General features: G+C 36.0%; 2 protein-coding genes and 1 long non-coding RNA gene across 4 annotated transcripts; 2 read left to right on the forward strand and 1 right to left on the reverse strand.

The window, feature by feature from the left end:
• Window positions 1-2,768: 2,768 nt before the first annotated feature.
• LOC120343046 (uncharacterized) lies at window positions 2,769-5,485 on the reverse strand. 2 transcript variants are annotated; one of them, XR_005569567.2, is made up of 3 exons: window positions 5,419-5,485; window positions 4,593-4,814; window positions 2,769-4,458 (listed from the first exon to the last, which is right to left on the reverse strand). It is a non-coding gene; the product is annotated as an uncharacterized LOC120343046 (long non-coding RNA). The 2 variants fall into 2 exon arrangements; XR_013474950.1 differs by having other exon boundaries at window positions 5,218-5,475.
• Window positions 5,486-17,112: 11,627 nt separating this feature from the next.
• Window positions 17,113-18,521, forward strand: LOC120343228 (TIP41-like protein). Its single transcript, XM_039412361.2, has one exon. It carries the CDS (start codon window positions 17,197-17,199, stop codon window positions 18,022-18,024), a length of 828 nt encoding a protein of 275 aa, XP_039268295.2. The 5' UTR covers window positions 17,113-17,196; the 3' UTR covers window positions 18,025-18,521.
• Window positions 18,522-18,566: 45 nt separating this feature from the next.
• LOC120343225 (AP-4 complex subunit epsilon-1-like) lies at window positions 18,567-22,146 on the forward strand. The gene has a single exon (XM_039412359.2). It carries the CDS (start codon window positions 18,579-18,581, stop codon window positions 20,736-20,738), a length of 2,160 nt encoding a protein of 719 aa, XP_039268293.2. The 5' UTR covers window positions 18,567-18,578; the 3' UTR covers window positions 20,739-22,146.
• The last annotated feature ends 4 nt before the right edge of the window (window positions 22,147-22,150 follow it).

Consider the following 22,150-nt stretch of genomic DNA (forward strand, 5'->3'; position numbering starts at 1 on the left):
TTTTTCGATTTGTGAAAGATGGTAAACCTACCGAGAGATTTCACAGCTTTGTACCAATCGTTGATCGCACGGCTTGCGAGATATCGGCTGTACTGAAAGAAGTGTTACAGCCTTACAACGCGAAGTCAAAATTGATAGCTCAAACTTATGACGGCGCGGCAGTCATGAGTGGGTCGAAACATGGTGTTCAAGTTTATATAAAAGAAGATTTTCTTCATGCGCATTTTTTAAATTGTTATGCACACCAATTTAACCTCGTTATTAAAAATATGTGTCTTGATACCCCTCTCGTCCGTATATTTTTTGCAAATGTTTCGGGGTTTTCTTCATTTTTTTCCGTTTCGCCGAAGTGCACTGACCTCCTTCGCCAGATATGTAGCCGCCGTCTTCCAGCTTGTGCACCAACACGTTGGAACTTCCAATCACGCGTGGTGCAGGGCGTGTCCGAAATTAGGTCTGAGCTCATTGAGTGTTTCAATGGCATTCAGAGCTCTCCGGTTTGGGACGAACGCTCTGTGAGGGGGCGGCAGGTCTAAAGCGTCTGCTAGAAGATGGTGAGTTTTCATTTTTTCTCGCTTTTTTCTCCACAATATTCTAACACGTGGATGTATTATACGGCGCATTGCAGTCAAGGCTAATGGATGGAGCGTCTGTGCTGTCGTGTATTTCAGACTTCTGCGATGCTCTATCTCGTATCCGGGAAACAATAAAATACGACGACACATGGAGTGCTTCTTTACGCCGCGGGCAAACAACGCAGCGTTTGATTTTGTCTGCAAAAGAATGCTGTGACATTCTGATGAATCAAATAGGCGATCGTCTGCGCATTGAACACCTTGCCGCGTTCTCTTTGATTTTACCCCATTTTGAATTTTACCCCATGATAAACGTGAGTAGATTGGAAAATGACCGCGGCGTGTTGCATATATGTTCAAGCAGTAGAAGTCTAGCAGCATATATATCTATGAGTGAGCGACGCATGTCCTTATCTTTGCATTAGCTTTCCTTTCTTCATAGTAACGTTTTGAACCTTATTTTAGGTTTTGTCTGCTTTCACGAAGTTTCTGTTAATATGTCATTGTATTTATCCGGGTAAATATTGCCTTTCCGTTTGAAAGAGGTTTCAAAATAAACTATGTCTATATTTATTAATCCCTTGACTTGGACCGGTTTTAAAGACACTTTCTTATCGTTAAAAATTGTCGCTTTTGCCGATTGGTTGTTACCGATGGAATGGTTTTTATACTCATAAAATGATGGGAGAACTTACAGCGCTCATCCTGTCCCCGTAGATGGGGGTGACTTGGTCCCGCAGTAGCTTGCCCCGGTTGTCAAAATGACCACGCGCCGCCACTGCAAATATGTATGACGAAATAACTGCTAAACAGAAATCGATGGAAGATTTCTCGAAACGTGTGATGAAAGAATCCGTGAACTCGGAGACTTAGTTTAAGGATCTTAATAATGAATTATACTATACTACAGATAAAGTTGAAAAATAAGAAAGGCTCTAGATTGGAAACCTAGAATTCCATGGTCTTGCCCTCGTAAGACACCGACAAACTGGTGATGGGGCTGGAGAAAATAAGCCACGCTGACATCAAACCCTGCAACACCTTCATTACCCATCGATCTCAAACGCATACAACACAATATCAAACCTATCCTAAGCCTTCATTGTCAAGAACTTAACAGACTGTAATATTAATCTATTCTATTAGGCGAAAAAACGTTACAGGTACGCTTTTCTCTGGTCATCCAATGGAAGGGTTTTGGTGTCGAAAACAAACAAACAAAGAAACTAGTACCTCATCAATAAATAGTGAAGAAGATCAGATAAGTGTAAATATTTCCTTAGTCATTCACATCTAGTCTTACTCAATGCTCCCTATCAATGATTTAACTTTCTATCCCTCCAACTTAAACTGGGAATCAGCAAGTCTTAATCCTTTCGACGATTCAATGCCTCGAAATAACTCAGGTCAGTGAGGTTTCTTCCAGGTTTTTACCATCCGACCTCATTATAATGCATTTTAACATCAGATTACTAGCTAAATATGTTGATAATTTAATTGAATTAACTTGTCATTTTCTCCCCCATGTGATTGCTCTAAATGAGACCCGGATCAATAATGGGACCGCATCTTTTGATATAGACACCCAGGGTACATCTTTTATCATGTTCCCTCCCCAACTCAGGCGGATTGTACATCAATGATAGTTCAGATTGCCGAAAGATTCCATCTTTCACCTAAGCAATGACTCGCCTATTCGATACGTTGGCAATGACAATTGATATGCCTAAGTCATAGTATGTTCTCCCAGTGATAACGAAACCCACGAGAGTCACCTCAACCTCCCACACAAAAATAGACCATATTCATACAAATGCGATAAACCATTGTTTTTCATCATTTATTTTGTTTAGTGACATGACTGGCCACTTTCCTCTAAAGCAGGGGTTTCAAACTCGCGGGCCGCATGCGGCCCCAGAGAACTTGGAATGCGGCCCTCGAACGCTTAGCAATAATTGCAATATTTTGATGAAGCTTGGGGATGAAAATCGGAAATATCAAAAGGATTGGGAAGAGTTGTAAGACAACAATGTATGCTTAGTATGCCGTAAATCTGTTTCGAGCTGGAAGTCTTATAATTTGAAAATGATGCAGTCGGAGCATAGCGGTACGCTGACGAACAAAAATTTGACAAGCCAGTTGATATTAAACCGTTGAGCAATGACAATCGAAGGCAAGTTTCGCACTAGAAAAATTGCTGAATTTATTTTTATTCAACAAAGTGCTGTCCGCAAACAAGGAAACACAAGCGAGGTGACTTCTGGATTTGTCACCCAGTAGTCCTGCCAATAGATGATATCCACATTGCGCGACATTCCGGATCTTGGAATATAACTGAAGATCTATTTCGTTGTCTATCTACACTATACGTACAGCCAACGGAACAAAACGAAATAACCATTTTCAACAGCCAAACAAAACGGAAACGTGTAATCCGACTTGCAACTGACAGAAGCCTAAAGGACGTTTTTGTTTTTTTGCCGTCCAGTAAACAAAGTCACGTGACCCGTGCAAGTCCTCTATACTTTACCATTGTCAAATTTTCGATGCTTATTTTAAGAGTGGTTTCGCGAGTTGGCGCCTGTAATGGGGTATTTGTTTCAAACCGTCATTCTGATTCATAGCATTCAACAATTTGTTTTTTACAAGTAACGGTAAAGAATTTTGGCCTAGTTTATCACAGCTCTTTCTGCACTAATTTTTTATTACTGCAATTAAACAGAAACTTCTAAGAAGACAAAATGAAAATTAAATGATTTGATTTATATTTAAATTTCCGAAACACAACTGAAAACTAACTAATAGAATTCAAAAACGCGAAAACGAAGTAATGTTTACGACCACGCCTGAAAATATGTCTGAGTGAAAAAGGTGTCTGAGCGGATGGGAAAAGGAACATTGTTACGCCACTTTTTGTAGCTTGCTGATTGGCCAATGTCACGAAGTAAACGAGGAAGTCGATGCTCAAGGAAAAAACATACCACTTAATAGTACAAAATGTGGCGGAAATGTCTGGTCCGAAAAGTTAGTCATTTGTTTGTTTACTGATCTATACATGAAACTCTATGAATTGCTGAAATTAATCAAACATTTTCAAAGATCCAGATTAACCGATGATCACGTGACAATGTTAATTAGAGTTGTTACTGTAAAATCATTTAAGATATTAGTAAGTTGGTGGCATAAAAAAGATGCCAAACGTCAGGACATACGTAATAAAAAAATATTGAGTTTATTCTGTAGTATTTTTGTAAATTTTATGTCTATATATCCAGATTAAGTCATTTTTAGTGTAGGCTATGTACTATTCTTTCCTTATCAAAACTTGTTCAAAAGTGTTTTGATTAGTTGTGCATAAAACTATGATTTTTTGTAATAAACTGTAAAAATAGTGAAATGCAAAAATGTATATGTAAATGGCATTTAAGAAAATAACAAAACTTCATTCGGCTGTTCAATTGCATCACAATATATGTTACAAAATACACCTATCCAAAAATATGCTTCAAGTATACATTATCAAAAACTGTTTGTGGCCTTTTGCACAATATGATGAGGCCCTCGAAAACCCACGAGTTTGACACCCCTGCTCTAAAGTGCACAATTCAATTTGGCTCTTACACGACAGACTATCTATGGAATATATGAATCTGTAGTTGATGCACAAAGATCAGGAAGCTCCAAGGAGCTCTGAGGAAAACACTCACAGCCGTATAAATTCCAAATTCTTTGTTACGCTTCTTGCCAAACAAAAAAATTTGGCATCTCATACCTTGGGTTAATCTCCTTGTCGTTATGTAGGCAGATGAAAAATGCAAACAATACCTAAATTTTGCTTCTTATTCATATTATGTTGGCTGATGAAATGAACTATGATGAGTAACTGAAAAGAAAATCAAAAGTGTATATTTACTTTTGAGACACCCTGTATTTTCCTATACCTCAAAAAAGCCTTCGTTACTGCCAATCATTCTATTATCTCACGCACACACTGCAGGTAACTTATTTTGCAATTACCTGTCTAGTCGACAACAATTTGTTGAGGTAAATTGCCACAGGTCTCCGATGCTCCCATCCATTGTGGAATTCCCCAAGGTTCTGTTTTAGGACCCCTTGTATTCTTGATCGCGATAAATGATTTGTCGTTCTGCTCCAATTTCTTAACCAAACTTTTTGTTGACGATACATGCCCGCTTGACAGTTCAGAAGATTTGAACACGCTCCAAGACAAAGTGAACTCTGGAATTAACAAAATATATGATTGGATGACATGTAACAAATTCACAGTGAATGTTGATAAATCAAAAGGGATGTTGTTCAGCCCCAAAACTTGCACCAGACACGCAAACGTCTCAATCAAACTTATGGGTATCACGTATGAAGTTGTCAACTTTTCCAATCTCATATTCAATAGCTGCCTCCCAAGCAAACTTGCATAAATTAGAGGCTCCACAAAATAGAGCCGTTAGAATTCTCGCTGGAGCATCTATTCGTTCTAACTCAAACACCCCATAGATCAGGGCTTCTCAAACTTCTGGGCTCGTGGCCCCTTTCGAAATATTAAAAATTTTCGCGGCCCCTGTTCATGTTAATAATGCAAAACAGTTCGAAATATTTTTATTGACACAGTCAAATTTTTCACCTTTTAGTAGGCCTACTCCATAACAAAAACAAATTCCCTTTTACTCCGATTAACACTACTTATTTATTCAGTGTGATGAGTGCGAATGTTTTGCAGCAAGTCCAGCCGTGGCTTAATGTTTGTCGATTGAAGGCCTCAATGATAATGAATTATGACTTCTGGCCACCGGCGGCATGGTCCTTATCATGCTTCGTTACTCACTTTCAATGATCAAATTTAGCATAAAGCAGCGGTTCGTGCAGCACTAGATTATCAGAGAAAAACTCACGGCGCACCTACAGGAAAAAATGCTGCCTTCAGCTAAAAAAAATAATTTTATTATCGTTAATGTGCACTTTATGCCTTTTAAAGTTTATAAACAAGTAGTAGACCTAAAGAATACAGGCGAGAGGTTAACTTCTCTTTTTAATCTCGGCCGTGTTCTTCTTTAAGAAGCTAAAAAAATCACTCATGTTTACCTCTACTATTACGCAACAATAGACCCTACGTAACAGAAAGTGAACAATATAGAGTGGTGAAATGAAATCATTGATTCATATTATACATCATTTACAACAATGAAAAAAAAAATAAAACCTTTAGAATGAATAAAATATTCAATCATAAATTAGTTGATATATGTAACACAAATCTCTTAATTTTCGAAGCGCACTTAGCAAAGCACTTTCCGGAACCGCTGGCATAACGATTGAAGCCGGCATCGTTGTGCAATCAAATCAAATCGGGTTCACGATCAGTATATAGACATTGGTATGCAAGCGCGAGGATTCTACTGTGTTTCCCCGAAAATAGGAAAATGCGACCTAGCCCTCCACTTAAAGTAAAACTTACTCGATAGCGCAATTTTTTTTTTTAATGGTTAATGATCTGTTTAGCAGTTATTTTAAATGAAAACGTTTTATGCTTAAGTAAAATAAGTTTTCCTATTTTGTATATTTAAAATTCACGTAATTCCTTAATTTGTTACTAAAAAATGAAAATAAAAGACATCTCCATTAAAATAAGCCCCATTATTATTTTTCGAAAGAAAAATTGGAAACACTGTCTTATTTTGGGGGAAACACGGTAAGATGCTGTATTCACTCGGAATCGTGAGTTTTTTTTACACATGTTTTAATAATTGTATTTCGAATCAAGAGTCTGAAAAAGTGCAATAGACATAGTACTTTGTGTAAAATTGGTGTTCTCTTTGCGGCCCCCAAAATTCGTTTCGCGGCCTCTAGTTTGGGAAGCCCTGCCATAAATCAGGATACTAAAATTGTCCGACATCCACAAATTAGAGGTCTCTAAGTTTATGCATCAATACCACAACCATAATTTACCAGCAGCCTTTGGCAATTATTTTATTAAGCTTAGAAACGTACTCGTACATGAGCACAACACTCGCTCCTTGACAAAGTCTAATGTATTTTTACCCCGTTTTTTCTTAAGCAAAACTCAAAATTCCTTGAAATAAAAAGGTGTTTTATTTGGAAATAGTATTACCCACAGTTTACTTGACGTAAAATAAAATATAAAAGCTCATGCTTTCTTTCTACCTGTCTCCTGTCAGCACTTTGAGTTGATGTGCTGTCAGCATTCATTTTTTTTAATCTTTCTTCATTCTGTATATACAATATGTATTTTCTGCACGTGTAAAAATAAACTACTGACTGACTACTTTGCGGTAACTGAAACTATTTTATAGTTGAAACCATAATGAGCTGATTCATAACCCCAAAACATGCACGATTTTTTGTCTGGAGAAGGCGTTTGATTGCTACTCCACGTAGGCTTCGTGCAGATGAGTGATTGTTACATAAGTAAACAATGCTGTCGCTGTTTGAATGTAACAACCCTCGATAGATCACTAACTACTATTAATAAACGATACTTGTTATCAGAACAAGCTACTTAGGCTACATGATGTTAGTTTAGCACTGTTTATATAGGTCAGCGTTTCCCAAACTGTGTTCCGCGAGCATTCCGTCGGAAAGGGATCAAAATAACGACTAAATTGTTCGCCATGGCGATCTCGAGATCGTAAAGTTGTCGTCCAACTAGCGACCGTTCAATAACGCGTCACCGTCGGTCTAAAGAGGACTTACTTTTTGAGGGTACTGGCATTCCCGTCAACCGTCGGCCTAGTTTTTTGGCTGTCAAGTTCACCATGAAGTTTACAGCAATGTTTTTGTTTTTTTCTATAAGCAAACATTTAGGCCGAAAGGTAAAAGGTCAACTCTTCTTCCTCCATCTCTGCTTGGTTTTACTTTGAAATGCTGAAAAAAAAAATCATTCACGTTCGCTAAACTCGATTCAACAGATAAATAAACTGCATCTCGCAAAGTTGTATAGGTCAGCGTTTCCCAAAGTGTGTTCCGCGAGCATTCCGTCGAAAAGGGATCAAAATAACGACTAAATTGTTCGCCATGGCGATCTCGAGATCGTGAAGTTGTCGTCCAACTAGCGACCGTTCAATAACGCGTCACCGTCAACCTAGCTTTTTGATTGTCAAGTTCATCATCAAGTTTACAGCAACCTTTTTAGTTTTTCTGTAAGCAAACATGTAGGCCTAAAGAATAAAGGCAAAAGGTCAACTCTTCTTCCTCCATCTCTGCCCAGTTTTACTTTGAAATGCTGAAAAAAATCACTCACGTTCGCTAAACTCGATTCAGCAGATAAATAAACTGCAGCTCGCGAAGTTGCAGCAAGTACTTCTATCTCCATTATTACGTAACATTAGAGGCGCGTTTTGGAAAGCAAAGCATATAAAAGGGGAAAAATGAATTTATTTAGTTTATATACACAGCATTTTAAAAAAAGAAAGAAAAAACATTTATAATAAATGAAATATGTTTAATATTCAATCATATTTTAGTTATGTTTAACCGTAGTAGTATATATTTACGGTTTAACACAATTTTGTTAGTTTTCGCGACGCATTAGGCGACTCGCCACGGCGACCCTTTGGGAAAGGCTGTATTACACCATTTTTCTTTATCAATTTTACCCTTTCAATTTTTGGTGTTCCGCGAGGCGAGATAAAAAGCGTATGTATTACGTGGCCAAAAAAGTTTGGGAAACACTGATATATATCGGTAAATCTTTGGTATAAAATCTATAGGTTTATATGTACTAAAATGTCTTTCTGGCGCAAAAAGATTTAGAAATATGCTTTAACTGATCCTTCACTCTAAATTTGTTCCTGGCCGAGACCCGACAATATTTTGAGCATCGCAGCAAAGGTGACCAACAGGCTCGTCATCTAAGAGTTCCGAGTACCGGTGGGGTGTGATATTTGTGGGGGGTCTATAAATCTATCGGCCTCTGTACATCTGCAGATACATTCATTTAAATTGTGGTTTAATTTCTGGCAAAAATAATTCTAATAGTCGTAACTCGGGTTCATACAACTTAATCATTATCATTTATCCCCCACTTAATAGCTATTCTGGGCGGGCTTGTAGCCCGCGAACAAAAAAAAATATGTTGACTAGCAATTAAGATGTGATCTTGTGTCATGATTTATAACAGGGGTCGGCAACCTACATACAACCCATGGAGTAAAATAATCCGGCCCGCGACGAGCGACAAAACCGGTTTTGTCGATGAATTAATTTTATAATCTACTAATAAAGAGGTTGAATTTATTATATATATAAATCTTTTTAATTTCAATCATAACGAACAATGTCGAAAGGGAACGGTATGAAACCATTCATGAGAGTAGAAGTGTGGCGAGCTCATCAATTACAGTATGTGAAAGACTGAGTTCATTTTGTCTTTGGTTTAGTAATAAGAATCACGCCACCATTGAATCAGGGTTCGATGGGGATCAACCCCAGGGCTCAATTCGTCATATTACACTATTGAAACATTTCCAATTTGCTGGCTTTATATTATCTTCTACCCTACGGGGAATCCATAACACAGTTTAGTCCTGTCTGGTTTGTTAGTCGCTGGTTCGATCCGAGTGTGCGTTCACAACTTCGTCGTTACCAAGAAAATTAATTTATTTTTTATCTTCAGATATCAATAATAACTGGAGAAATTAATTATATGGTAATCCCCGTCAAGTTAGCAGTTAACGTCGGGCTTTCGTGAATAGGCGGGCAGTGAGGAGTGAACTGAATTTCCCTATCTCAGGTTATAAAATACTCGCGGCTAAAAATTTTGAGCATCGGTTTCATGGATATTTTTCCGACCCTTGACCCCAGAAAATTTTTTCCTATACTTTACTTTGGCACAAAAATTTATGCTTATGTTCAAAATCAGCATTTTTATCAAGAGTATTCAACTGCGTACCGCTTGCAGGTAGGCCTACTGACAACTAATTTTAGCCCAGTCTATCACAGTATCTGCGGGACACATTTTTGATTATTGCAACTAAACTAAAGCTCCCCGGAGAACATAATGACAATAAAGTTATTTAATTTACAACTACTTTCCAAAACACAACTTAAAAATGACAAATAACACGTGAAACAACGAAAACGACGCAATGTTCGCAACCATGCTCGAACATTTGTCTGAGTGGAACAAATGTCTGGGCGACCGCATAAATACCAATTGTTTTGAATTAATACTAGAAAATGGTACCACAGTTTCTGATCCAGTTCAAGTGGCCTCCGAATTTAATAAAATCTTTTCAACCATAGGGAAGAAACTTGCAGATAATCGCACGTTGCTCAAAACCATGTAGGCCTACCGAATTCTTAGATGTAACTTCGCAGAACTCTTTCTTTCTTGAATTAACAACACCTTTGGATGTTCTCTATGTAATCAGGAATCTGAAACAGGGTAAAGCTGTTGGGCCCGATGGTATTTCCTCCTATTTCCTAAGAATAGTTGCCGATATTATATCACCGGTACTAAGTCATTTTTTCAATTCATCGTTCAGTCTAGGCATATATCCTTCCTCATTGAAAATGGCTAGAGTAATACCAATATTTTAATGTGGTAAAAAGAATAACCATTCGAACTACAGACCAATCTCTATTTTATCCTCAATTAGCATCATGGCGGAAAAGTTAATTTATACTAGAACAGGGGTTCCCAAACCAGGGGTCGGGACCCCAAATTGGGTTGGAGTGATAAGTAGAGTAGGTAGGGTCGCAAACAGGTCATGGGGTCGCTGAGTTATGGTCGAGGATGGATGTACAAAACATCTAATATTTGACAAACAATGTTAAATTAGCAGTTTGCACCATGGCTTACTGTAAAACAGGCTCATAGGCATCGCTCTATGCTTATGCTATAGAAAATGTAGGTGATTATTGTGACATCACCGTTTGATTTTAGCTTATTTTACTTGATACCACCACATGACCAATCTCAAAAGCCCAGGTAAAAAAGCTCTAAAGTTCCATGAAAAGATATATATACCTGGGGTCGCACTAGACACTTGAAAGTTGTCTTTGGGGTCGCCCTGAAAAAAGCTTGGGAACCACTGTACTAGAATGATGAGTTATTGTACCAAATTTAATTTGATAAACAAATGCCAATTCGGATTCCAGGCCAAACACTCAACCAGCCATGCCATACTTGATTTGACTTCATTTATCTATGATAATATAGACAAAGGCGACTATGTCTGTTGTGCCTTTTTAGATCTGAAAAAGGCTTTTGACACTGTGGATCACACTATTCTCACCCATAAGTTAAAACATTACGGTTTCAGAGGTAATGCAGGCAAACTATTATCCAATTACCTGACGGGTCGTTATCAATTTGTTGAAGTAGGCCCACACAGATCTTCAATGTTGCCCATCCATTGCGGAATTGTTCAGGGTTCCGTAGTTGGCCCATTAGCCTTTCTCCTTTTCATAAACGACTTGTCCAACTGCTCGAACCTCGTAAGTAAATTGTTTGCAGATGATGCTTGCCTGCTCGCCAACGCAAAGGACCCAGCCACTCTCCAACTTAATATGAACACTGAAATAAATAAAATTTATGAATGGATGTTATGCAACAAACTCACAATAAATATAGATAAGTCTAAAATCATTGTAATCAGCCAGAAATCTCGCATCAAATACCCAAAACTTTCAGTTGAAATTAAGGATAACGAATTAGAAGTAGTCGATTCTTATAAATATCTTGGACTCAATTTTGACCACCAATTAAAGTGGAACACGCACACCTATGAATTGCATAAGAAACTATCAAGGACTGTAGGGATTCTGGGTAAGCTCAGATATTATTTACAGGATTCTACTCTGAGGACCATCTACTTTGCGTTTTTCCAGTCCCGCATTCAGTATGCTATTGCTGCATGGGGTTCTACATCTCAAAAAAATTTGCACAACTTAGAAGTTTTGCAAAATAAGGCTATTAGAATTCTTTCCCGGGCACCTTTACGTTCAAACTTGAACATTCTATACCACAATCGTAGAGTGTTAAAACTACTTGATATCCATTAGCTAAAAAATGCTAAGATTATGCATCAATTCCAAAACAATCAATTACCAGCAGCTTTTGAGCATTACTTTGTGACACTTAGCTCAGTACATGACCACAACCATCGTTCCTCAACAAAGAGTAATTTATTTGTACTTCGCTTTTCACTGGGAACAAAATCTGGAATTAAATGGAATAAATAAAGGGTTAACCAGACGCGATTTTTGGGCGTAATAATTGATGATAAATTGTGTTGGAAACAGCACACAAACCTGGTTCTATCGAAAACAAGGTCGTCTCTTGGTGCTATTACGAAAATAGCCAACAATTTGAATACATCTTGTTTAATATCTCTGTACCACTCTCTGATAGAAAACCATATTCGATATTGTGCCTCAACTTATGTTCATCGCCAAACGTTCATTATCAAAAAAATTCAAAGTGTATGCAACCGTTTTATTAGAAGAGTCTTCTATAGGGGAAGTCAAGAAAAAGTTGATGACTTATTCAAAGAATATAAGCTACTACGCGTTGAGGATTTAGCTAAATTTGAACTATGCAGCATAATGTTCACTTGCTACAATGAGCAACTTCCATCCAGCCTGAACAGATTGTTCAGAGCGAACCCAAATTCAAACAGCAGAAATAAAGAAAAAAAATTATTCCATATGTTAGTAAAAGTATCTCACAATAATCCATTGCAGTATGTGGACCAAAAGCTTGGAATTCCCTACCTAATAGCATCAAAAAATCTAAATCAAGCTCAGAATTTCGTTCCAAACTTATGCAACATTTGTTATCGTCATATTAGCCAAACTCTCTGTTTTGAACATATTACTGTTTCGGAGCTTATTTTTTTAAGGTGAATTGAAAAATGAGGAGACGATTATAGACCATTTGGATTGAAACCACCATCGTGGAACTTCGAAGGCTACCAAACCACAACCCATCAGAGTGCGATTTCAACTCCAAAGGCCACCTCAGCAGGATACAATATGAAACAATGGACTGAATTAATATTTAGATCACCGTTCTAATTCTATTGTCATGCGGAATGAGACAAAGAACAGCAAATTAGGTCTCGGACAGCATATTACATTACATTTACATCAAATTTAAATACAGCCATCAATAGAGTGAATGCTTTTTGTTAAAGTACCATGCTGGGACTTCCTTTCCTCTTATAGGTCATTGCACAAAATGAAATATGTTTTCCCCTTCCCTCACCCCAGGAAACTATACTATTCTATTGTGATTTTAATTCAACTTGGGCACTCCATGACAGAGAAATAATGATTCTTTTTTTAAAGCATCAGCCTTAATTAAATTGTACTTTTATACATTGCTCTTCTTCTGGCAAAAGTGCAATCATGTTGGGTTTTGTTGAAATGCTTTTCATCAAGTTTATTTTTTTTCTGTAATTCTCACCACGTTCGGCTTTAACCTTTAAATAGAACAATAATACATAGGAATTTGATAGCAACACTAAAGCATTTCACCAAATCTGCATGGCTCCCATTTTTTCCGAAATATCTATACTCTATCAAAGACTATATTTATCACTCTTTAGTGGCGCGACCGTATAGGCACTGCACATGTACCTCCTATATTTCGCCCATTCATATTACCGGTATGTGGTCCCACCACTCAAGGGTGCTGTATCTACGCCTAAATTTTTATTTTATCATTATGTATATATGTATTTGGTATATTGTGTTGTCCCTATTTATACATATTGTCTTATAAACTCCCTCGTATAAACAGTTCTGTGTACTCCTCCATTACCACTTTCGGCACACCAACCCATTGCCCCACCTTACACAATTGTCTATATAAGGGACCATATCATATGCATTTAATCTAACATATTTTGTTCTGTACTTGTCAAAAGGGGTGCATGTCGCACATTTGTGTTTTAGGCCAGTACGCTCTTGTCGCTTGTGCATGCGTCCGGTCACCAATATTAATATTGTCAATTTTTTGTATTGCTTACTACTACGAGACTAATAAACATACATACATACACACACACACACACACACACACACACACACACACACACATACACACACAGACCTCTTGAACTTGTCAAGTCACAAAATAAACTACTGACTGCTGATTGACCATTGTCACGAAAAAAACAAGAAAATTGGGGCTTTAGCACCCATTGATTAGTTCCATTACAATGACCATCACAAATATGTCAACAATGACGTAACGATTGAAAGTTGTACAGACGCCCAGACAGATGTTCAAGTATGATTGTAAACGTTGCCTCGTTTTAGTGGGTTTGTATGCTTTAGTTTAGTTGCAAAATTCAAAAATTAGTCCCAAATAAACTACGATCGATCAGGAAAAAATTAGCTATCACCTACCGGTAGGTGGCATGTAGTTGAGTGTTTTTTCAATAAAAATGATGTTTCGAACATGCGGTTTATAAGCGCTAACTCTCCAAAACCATTATTGTATTCAGTACAACCAGTTTAATGTCATTGGTACAACTACAACAAGAGAGCTATTCTCAAATATATGGACACGTAGCGCCACCTAATGACAATAATTTTGATAACGTCATAGCAAAAAAAAAAAAGTAAAAGCCTTCTGAAGAAATTTTTATCTTTAACCACTGAAAATTTCAAAGCAATTGGTCCGGGAATCAAAGAAAAAAGCGATTTCTTCAAAACGTGTCAAAGAACAACATAACAACAACAAAACGATCGTTATGTCCACTAAACGTGTCAAATGGACCGTTCCCCGACCTTTGACCCTCGGAAAATTCTCCCTATACTTTACCATTGCAAAATTGTCAAGGCTATTTCAAGAGTGCTTTTGCGAGTTGGCGTCATTATGATTCATCGCATACAACAATCTGTTTTTTAAAAGTACCGGTAAAGAATTTCAGGCTAGTCTATCACAGCCTAATTTTATTTACTGCAATTAAATTAAAACTCCTAGAAAGACAGAGTGATCATTGAATTATCTGATTTTTATTTAAGTTCCCAAAACACAACTGAAAACTAACGAATAGAGTTCAAAAACGCAAAAACGAGGTAATGTTTACAATCACGCTTGAAAATCTGTCTGAGTGAGAAAAGTGTCTGAGCGGATGCGAAAAGGGGGCATTGTTACGTCACTTTTTGCATCTTGCTGATTGGCCAATGTCACGAAGTAAACAAGGAAGTCCATGCTCGGGGAAAGGTCCATTATGCCAAAAATCTAATCCAATCAGAAACACTCTCAATAAAGCATCTTGGGTCAAGGGTCGGGGAAATATCCATCGATCAAATTCAGTCACTTTGGATCAAATCATATGCTTAGTCTACATCAAGCGCGAGCTTCTTCCCGCTGGGTAAATTTTGTAGGACGAGAATTTTCAGAACGGTACCGGTAATGTTTATCCCGCGCCCAATGTGCGTACGGTATTCTCCATTACAAGGTGCCCCTTTTTAAACCGGTTCTTTTTGTCCGTTTTAGCAACTGCATTTTTAGGATGATACACGCTTTTTTGAGTTTGGTCTATTTTGTATACAGGTACCGGTACCGTATCGTAAATGTAGGCCTATATGGTGAGTGAAGCAGGTCTAGCCCACCTCTTCATGCATCCAACTTGGCAATTCTGATTTGGCATTAGGTGACCCCAACTATAATCAGCTTGACAATATCCCTTGAGAAATATTTTTCCATCCACAGTATATAACTCTTGTTGACTAATTCTGTATCCGATTCGGCCATCCTCATACAATTGTTAATTTGGTGTGGCAAAATAATTTAGCCTATTTATTTATTTATTTTGTATATTTTTCTTTTTACTAAGTAACTTAATTGATTTTGTTTTCTCGCTTCTTTCACGCCCGACCCTATCAATATCATGTCTCAGTCTCAATGATTGTGTGTATGTGTGTGCGTGCGTGCCTTAATTTTATCAATACCTTCCCACCTAAAATCTGTATGCTTTAAACCGTAGGCTACTTGAGGTTTCGTTTGCTCTCCCGATTCTATAACCAGTTTTATTTAAAGTGGGAGTGGTGACTCCCCTATGGGCCGGGGCCGTGGCCCATCGAATTGGACCTCGATCCATCAGGCTATGGGTCGTGGCCCATCAAGTTGTGTAAAGGGACTATTCACTTGGCTAACACAGACAGTCCCCGAACTCATAATAGAACTATAATGTGGAAAATCTGAACAAAATATTGTCCTAACCCTAACCTGGTACACATACTACAGAAGTATCCTTTTCTGTTGCTTGGTATTTTGCTTTATTTTTCTATAAAAGCTTATCGTAAGAAAAAAACTTGGTGGCATACCGCGATTTTTTTCGGTTCGAATATTGACAATTTTGTGAAAATTGAAAATTTTGGTAAGATAATTGAATTCTTCCTGATGAGGCCGTGGCCAGTTAAGCTATGGGCCGTAGATGTGGCCAAATTAGATGGGTCGTGGCCCCATCCCATGAGTCGAAATAAACTTATCCTTATTATGATTCTGAGTGACTCAAGAGTCTCAGGATAAAATTAATGAATTCACAGAAAAAAATACCCTAACATAATACTTACTAAATTATACGGTAATTACTGTATCCAAATTCTTAAAAAACTTATTCCCATAATATTGATTATAGTAAATACAATAATTTTTGTTGGTTATGGGTTTGTTAGCATTCGAGGACAACTTTGATTAGACTACCGGATTGGAGGTGGTAATAACTGAATATTATTGTTGCAATAATGAACAAATTTGATAAGTTTCTTTTTCCTAGTTGCAAGTAAAATTCAACAATTCAACCGTAAATAAAAATGGTTTGAATCCCATGCAGGGATGGTTATGTGCGAGAGGATTGCTGGACTCCTCGCCGCTGTAGGGTGGTTCACGTAACCACTGGTCGGTTACGGCTTCCTCCCTTATCAAGTCCATGCTTCTGTGCTTCTTCTGAAAACAAATAACGAACTAATCCCATCCCATACCGGGCATGGAATGGTAACCGGACAAGAAGCCTTGGTTCGCCATGTGGTTAAGCCACCTTATCGGCTTTCCTCTCCCCCGGGATGATTATGTATATCATTTTTTTATCTTATACACATTTATCAGTACTTGTTGTATTAACAGTTATATACCGGTAATATCTTATATCAGAGTAGTCGCTAGAATAATAGACTTGAGAAATACTGTACCATTACCAAATATATCGACATTATCGTATGCAGGTGCATTCTCGATATTCGCTGTGATAATATTATTGTTTGTAAATTATAATATCATTTTGTTGAAATTGTTTGGAAATTTTTAAAATAGCCTCCATCTTGGGCCAATATCAATATCTTGAGGAAATGATTTTAGTCAAAACTTGTACAATGATAACATTGGAATTGTCCAATATACAGATATAACATTTACATTGGGATTATTTTTTAGGAGTTTGTTCAAATATACGGTAATCAGTAAATAGCTAGTTTCAATAAAGTTCAGATAAGACAAGTTTTAGTTGAGTTTGGCTGAGAGCATAGTATGTGTTGTTCATATTTTCACATATCCTGTTTTACAGATTCTTCTGATTTGTTATAAGTGTGAATGAGGTGCTATTCAATATCAATATTTGTATGATAAATGGCAGCAAGGGCAGGAACTCCGATAGGCCGAAATTTTCAAGAGTTTCATTTTGGACCTTGGACAGTGTCTGCTAAAAAGGGTCCTATATTGAAAAGTGATGATGCTGAAACTTTATCTAGAGAGCTTGAGCTTCCTCAAATTCCTGAGATGACATTTGGTCAAAACGCTATCAAAATCAGCCACACAAACAAATTCAGCATTGAATTTAATGCAATTGATGCACTACGACTTGTTGATAACAAAAGAGATTTGATGAAAGTGGCAGCAGCAAAAGAGTGGATCGAAAGTCGCAAAGATTGTGAATATATTCACCAAACTGTAAAGCCTTTTGATTGGACATATTCAACTAAATACAAGGGCACAATTATCGGGGAACCTGAGCATGTAAAAGTAGAAGAGACAGAGGAAAAAATAAACCTTGAAAAATTGAAAGTCCGGGAAAAAATAGCGTTTTTTGAACAGGCTATTCTATTTGAAGATGAACTTGCAGATCATGGCTGTGCAGAACTAAGTGTTAAAATGAGAGTAATGCCATCATGTTTCTTTGTTTTAATGCGCTTCTTTCTTCGTGTTGATGGTGTACTGGCACGAACACATGACACAAGATTATATCACGAAGGAGGCACAAACTATCTTATTAGGGAGTATTCCGAAAAAGAATGCATGCTAGATGGAAGCAATATTCCAGCAAGTGCGCTTACAGATTCTCATGCCATTGATAAGTATCTTTCTAAAAAGACAGAAATTTTACATAAATTGGTTTTCGATGCAAATGTTACAAATATTTCACAAACTTCTTCCCCATTGTCTACTACAAGTACTTGAAACTCTAAAAAAAACACTAAAAATTTTTGTGTGATATATTTGTGCTGTGTTCGCTTTTAATGGGGTTTTAAATAAGCAGGTCTGAAATTTGAATCATGTCAATATTATGCTGAAACCTAATCCATTTATATTATTCTTGTTACAGATTAGTTGTTGATGTCTAGTTTTTATTTGTTTATCGGCAGTTTTGATAATTTTATTAATTCAAATAATGTTGAATATTTTGGTGATATAGTCCATGGTGCTTTTCAGTATGTTTCAAAATACCATTGACCAGTATAAGACACATTAATTTGGTGTTTAAAAAAATATCGTTATTTTCATTGGATACCATTTTTAATGGCGATCGAATCATATATATAATTTGAATAGACGTGATTATTTTCGTTGAGAGGTGGTAATTTGGTTAAAGTTTAATTCAAAATATGTTTGTAATTCTGTCATATACCGGTATATATATATGTAATTTTGTATTTTTCACATTCTGATTTTTTAGATATTAGTGTTATTTTATAACTATTGTTTATCTCACCACATTCAGTATTTGGTTCAAAATGATGTCATCTATGTTAGAAAAAACCTGGGAACAAACTGTTTCATATCTACGTGGAAGTTCTTCAATTCAATTAAATACTGGAATTAATTTGAAACATCTGCAGCATGCTACTATTGCCTCAAGTAGGAGCATGCACATGCAATCTTACAGGAATACCATAAATGAATGCATCGGTAATATGAGAAGCAAATGTCAAGACATGTATTTAACATTATCTGAGAAACGAGAATGTTTATTAATTGTTATTCAGCTTGGAAATATAAATGAAAAACTGAATTTTGTTCATCCATTCGTTATAAAATGTATTGCGGATTCAAAAAATGTTTTTGATAAAGTACTTGGATACACCGCTCTTGGAATATTAAATCAATCATGTCGATCAAGCGTTTACCTTGCTGTGAATACAATACTCAAAGATATATCCAATAAAAATAGTGCTGTTTCCTGTATATCCCTCACTGCCCTTGCATCTTTTATAGATATAGATCTCATTCCTGTGTTTTTGTCTCCTGTAGAGAAAATTTTGAAGTCTGGTCCTTCACATGTGAGATATAAAGCATTGGTTGTGCTACATGCAATGGTCAGAATTGGTCCGGAATATGTCATCTCAGCATGGAGCATAATGAAACATTGTTTGTGTGATAAAGATCCACAAATAATGAGTGGTTGTTTACCAATTATTGAAACACTGTTAAAAACTAGCAAACCTCCACAAGATGCAAATATTCATGGAAAAATCGTCTTTATTTTGAAACAAGTAGAACAAGGAAGATTGCCAATTAATATGATGCATAAAGGAATATGTGGACCATGGATTCAAATAAGATTGATTCATATTGTTCGTATTTTATCCAAGGAAAATTACAATGAACAACATCTTTCAGATCTGGAGGAGATATTTTCGAAGATATTTGCTAGATTTCAAACTGCAGGCTATTTACAACTGGCTATCATTGAAGAATGTGTTCGCACAATTGCAGCATTACATCCAAAAGTACAAAAATTAGAAAATGTTATGCTGGCTGCCATTGAGACTGCTCTATCCAGTACAGACTTGAATATTTTACTAACTGGTATTGAAGCATTAAAAATTATTGTGAAAATAAAACCAGGTTATTCAAAGCAATACACTAACTTATTGTTGAAAAATTTATCATGCGGTAATAAGTCTCTCCTTGAAGCAACGATGCATTTACTTGAAGATTTAGCAACGGCTGAAGATTGCCAACATATTGTCAGTGTTCTTATGGAAAATGTTCAAAAAGTGAATAATGACAAATTGAGAGAATCTATATTGACTGGTGTTTTAAAACTTATTGAGAAATTTCCTATGGATGAAAAATGGATATTAGAGCATTATCTATATCTCTTGGCCTTCAGTGATGATAGTGATATTTCTTTCGCCATCAATAAAAGAGTTGTAATGTGTTTTTCATGTTTATCTGTGGAAACGATGCAGAACGAAGTTGTGAGATTAAGTAAATCACTTCAAGAACGCTATACAATATCACAGTATTGTACAATTTTGGATATTTTAACGTTTTATCATGAAAAAATATCGATTGAGGATGCCAAAAGAACTATTAATGATATTATGTCAAACTGTCAAAAGAATCGCTGGAAACCTGAATCTTACAGTAATATTTTCATACGGTCACTGAATTGTTTATCTGCTTTATCAGTGCACCATAACTTGAAATTCGATATTAAGGAAGAATTTCCAATCTGTCCTTCTATGCTACAACAACATTATATTGAGACTTATCTTCTGATGCAAAATTCACCATTAACAAAATCAATTTTATCAATTAAATTATCTGCACTCAAAGAACCAAATTTTGATCCAAATTTGTCATTTTTAAATGACTATTCAGAAAAACACGAAGATTCAGTATCATCCTCCAGTGAGGATGAATCTTTTAAGAATCAACTCTCATCATCTAATAATAAAGTTTCGATTTCGATTCGAAAAAAGGAATCTGAATTTTTGGTGAAGCCGTATTCTAAATCAAGATTTGATTCCTCGGTTTTAACAATTGATGAAGATAAAATAAAAAAGAATTTCTTAAAGAATGAGGCAAAAGCATCTTCAAGTAAAACTGGTAATGTATGGGATAAAAGTAGATATAAACTAGATGCTGATGGCACTGAGGAATAATGAATTACTATGTGATGATAGCACAGTCTGAGCATCATAATTAAAATTGTGATTTGGAGTCCTAGAGTTATCTTGTACTTTTGTGTCACACTCATTATTTTATTCAAGTTATAATATCACCACACTTATGACAATACAGTAGAACCTCCACTAGCGAAAGACCCTGAATACGAAATTTCCAAGTTACGGAATGTCTTTTCGTAGAAATATTGCTTTGAATAACCATTTGTTAACAATTGTCAACCATTTGTCTCCCACTCACCGCGGTCTTGGCCTTGTCTAGCTGGCCAACCCCAAAGGTAAACAAACCTATAATTTTTATTCGTTATTTCTCTGTTCTTTCTTCTTTCCATGTGTACTTCTCCATTTATTATGTACTAATCTAAATATAACATATATTTGTTAGAGATTTTAGCCATTATTTATAATTTAAACTAATTTAATTTAAGTTTTATGGGGGCATAGAAGAGATAAGGGCATTTATAGGGTAAAATATGTCCAACTTACAAAATTTCTTGCTTACGAAACGGCTCCCGGAACGAATTAAATTTGTAAGTAGAGTTTCTACTGTATTGTTAAGTTTGGACGTGGATTACTGGAACACATATTGACAAACAATTGTCCATGCGTCTATATTGCATCCTTCATAAAAAAAAGTATGTCAAAAAGTCAGTTATTCATACACATATTTTTTTTATTTCGTTTGGTTGAATTTTTTTCAATATTTGTAGGCAATTCTTGTTTGTTGTTTCATGTCAATATTCTATCTATTTATGATTCCTAAAAAGCTTCAAATTTTTATTTTGTAATGAATAGCTTTTGCACAAATTAATCTTGATGTTAGATATCTTGTACTTAGAATAAAATCTTATCGTTTCGTAATTTTCAGTTTATCTAAATTAGTTGTTCACTGATATTTGTTGCTTTGATCCCCTTTTTACCCAAATATAAGCTGAAAAAGTTGGAATTTCAGTTAAATTGTGATGGTGCTATCTTTCATCAGTTTCTAGTTTTTGCAAGTTAATAGATATATTATGTTACTAATTATTGGGATTTTTTCATACTTTTTTTGTATGTTTTTTGATGGTTAAAACATAAAACTTACCATGTATATTTTTCTATTTCTGAACTTTCTGGAATATTTACTAAGAGATAAACTTCTATATTATTCATATATATATAAGAATACAAATGTTACGGTATTTTTGAATAAGTTAATGGTACTTTCTCACCACAATTGTTATTTTTTAGTGCAAAAATATTATCACTGTCTGAAATCAAAATTTATCTAACAAATGCCCAAGATAGAACATGTCCAATTCATTCCTGACTGCTTTTTCCACCTTCCCAACTAAGCAGGCTAAATTGTAATGTTATGTAATATGTATTACATTATATATTTTTGTAGGCTG

This window comes from Styela clava, chromosome 3 (assembly GCF_964204865.1).
Source record: "Styela clava chromosome 3, kaStyClav1.hap1.2, whole genome shotgun sequence".
NCBI lineage: Eukaryota > Metazoa > Chordata > Ascidiacea > Stolidobranchia > Styelidae > Styela > Styela clava.

Bases quoted from the DNA above. Each gene is read 5' to 3' on its own strand.
- LOC120343228 (XM_039412361.2), top strand. From the start codon at position 17,197: ATGGCAGCAAGGGCAGGAACTCCGATAGGCCGAAATTTTCAAGAGTTT.
- LOC120343225 (XM_039412359.2), top strand. From the start codon at position 18,579: ATGATGTCATCTATGTTAGAAAAAACCTGGGAACAAACTGTTTCATAT.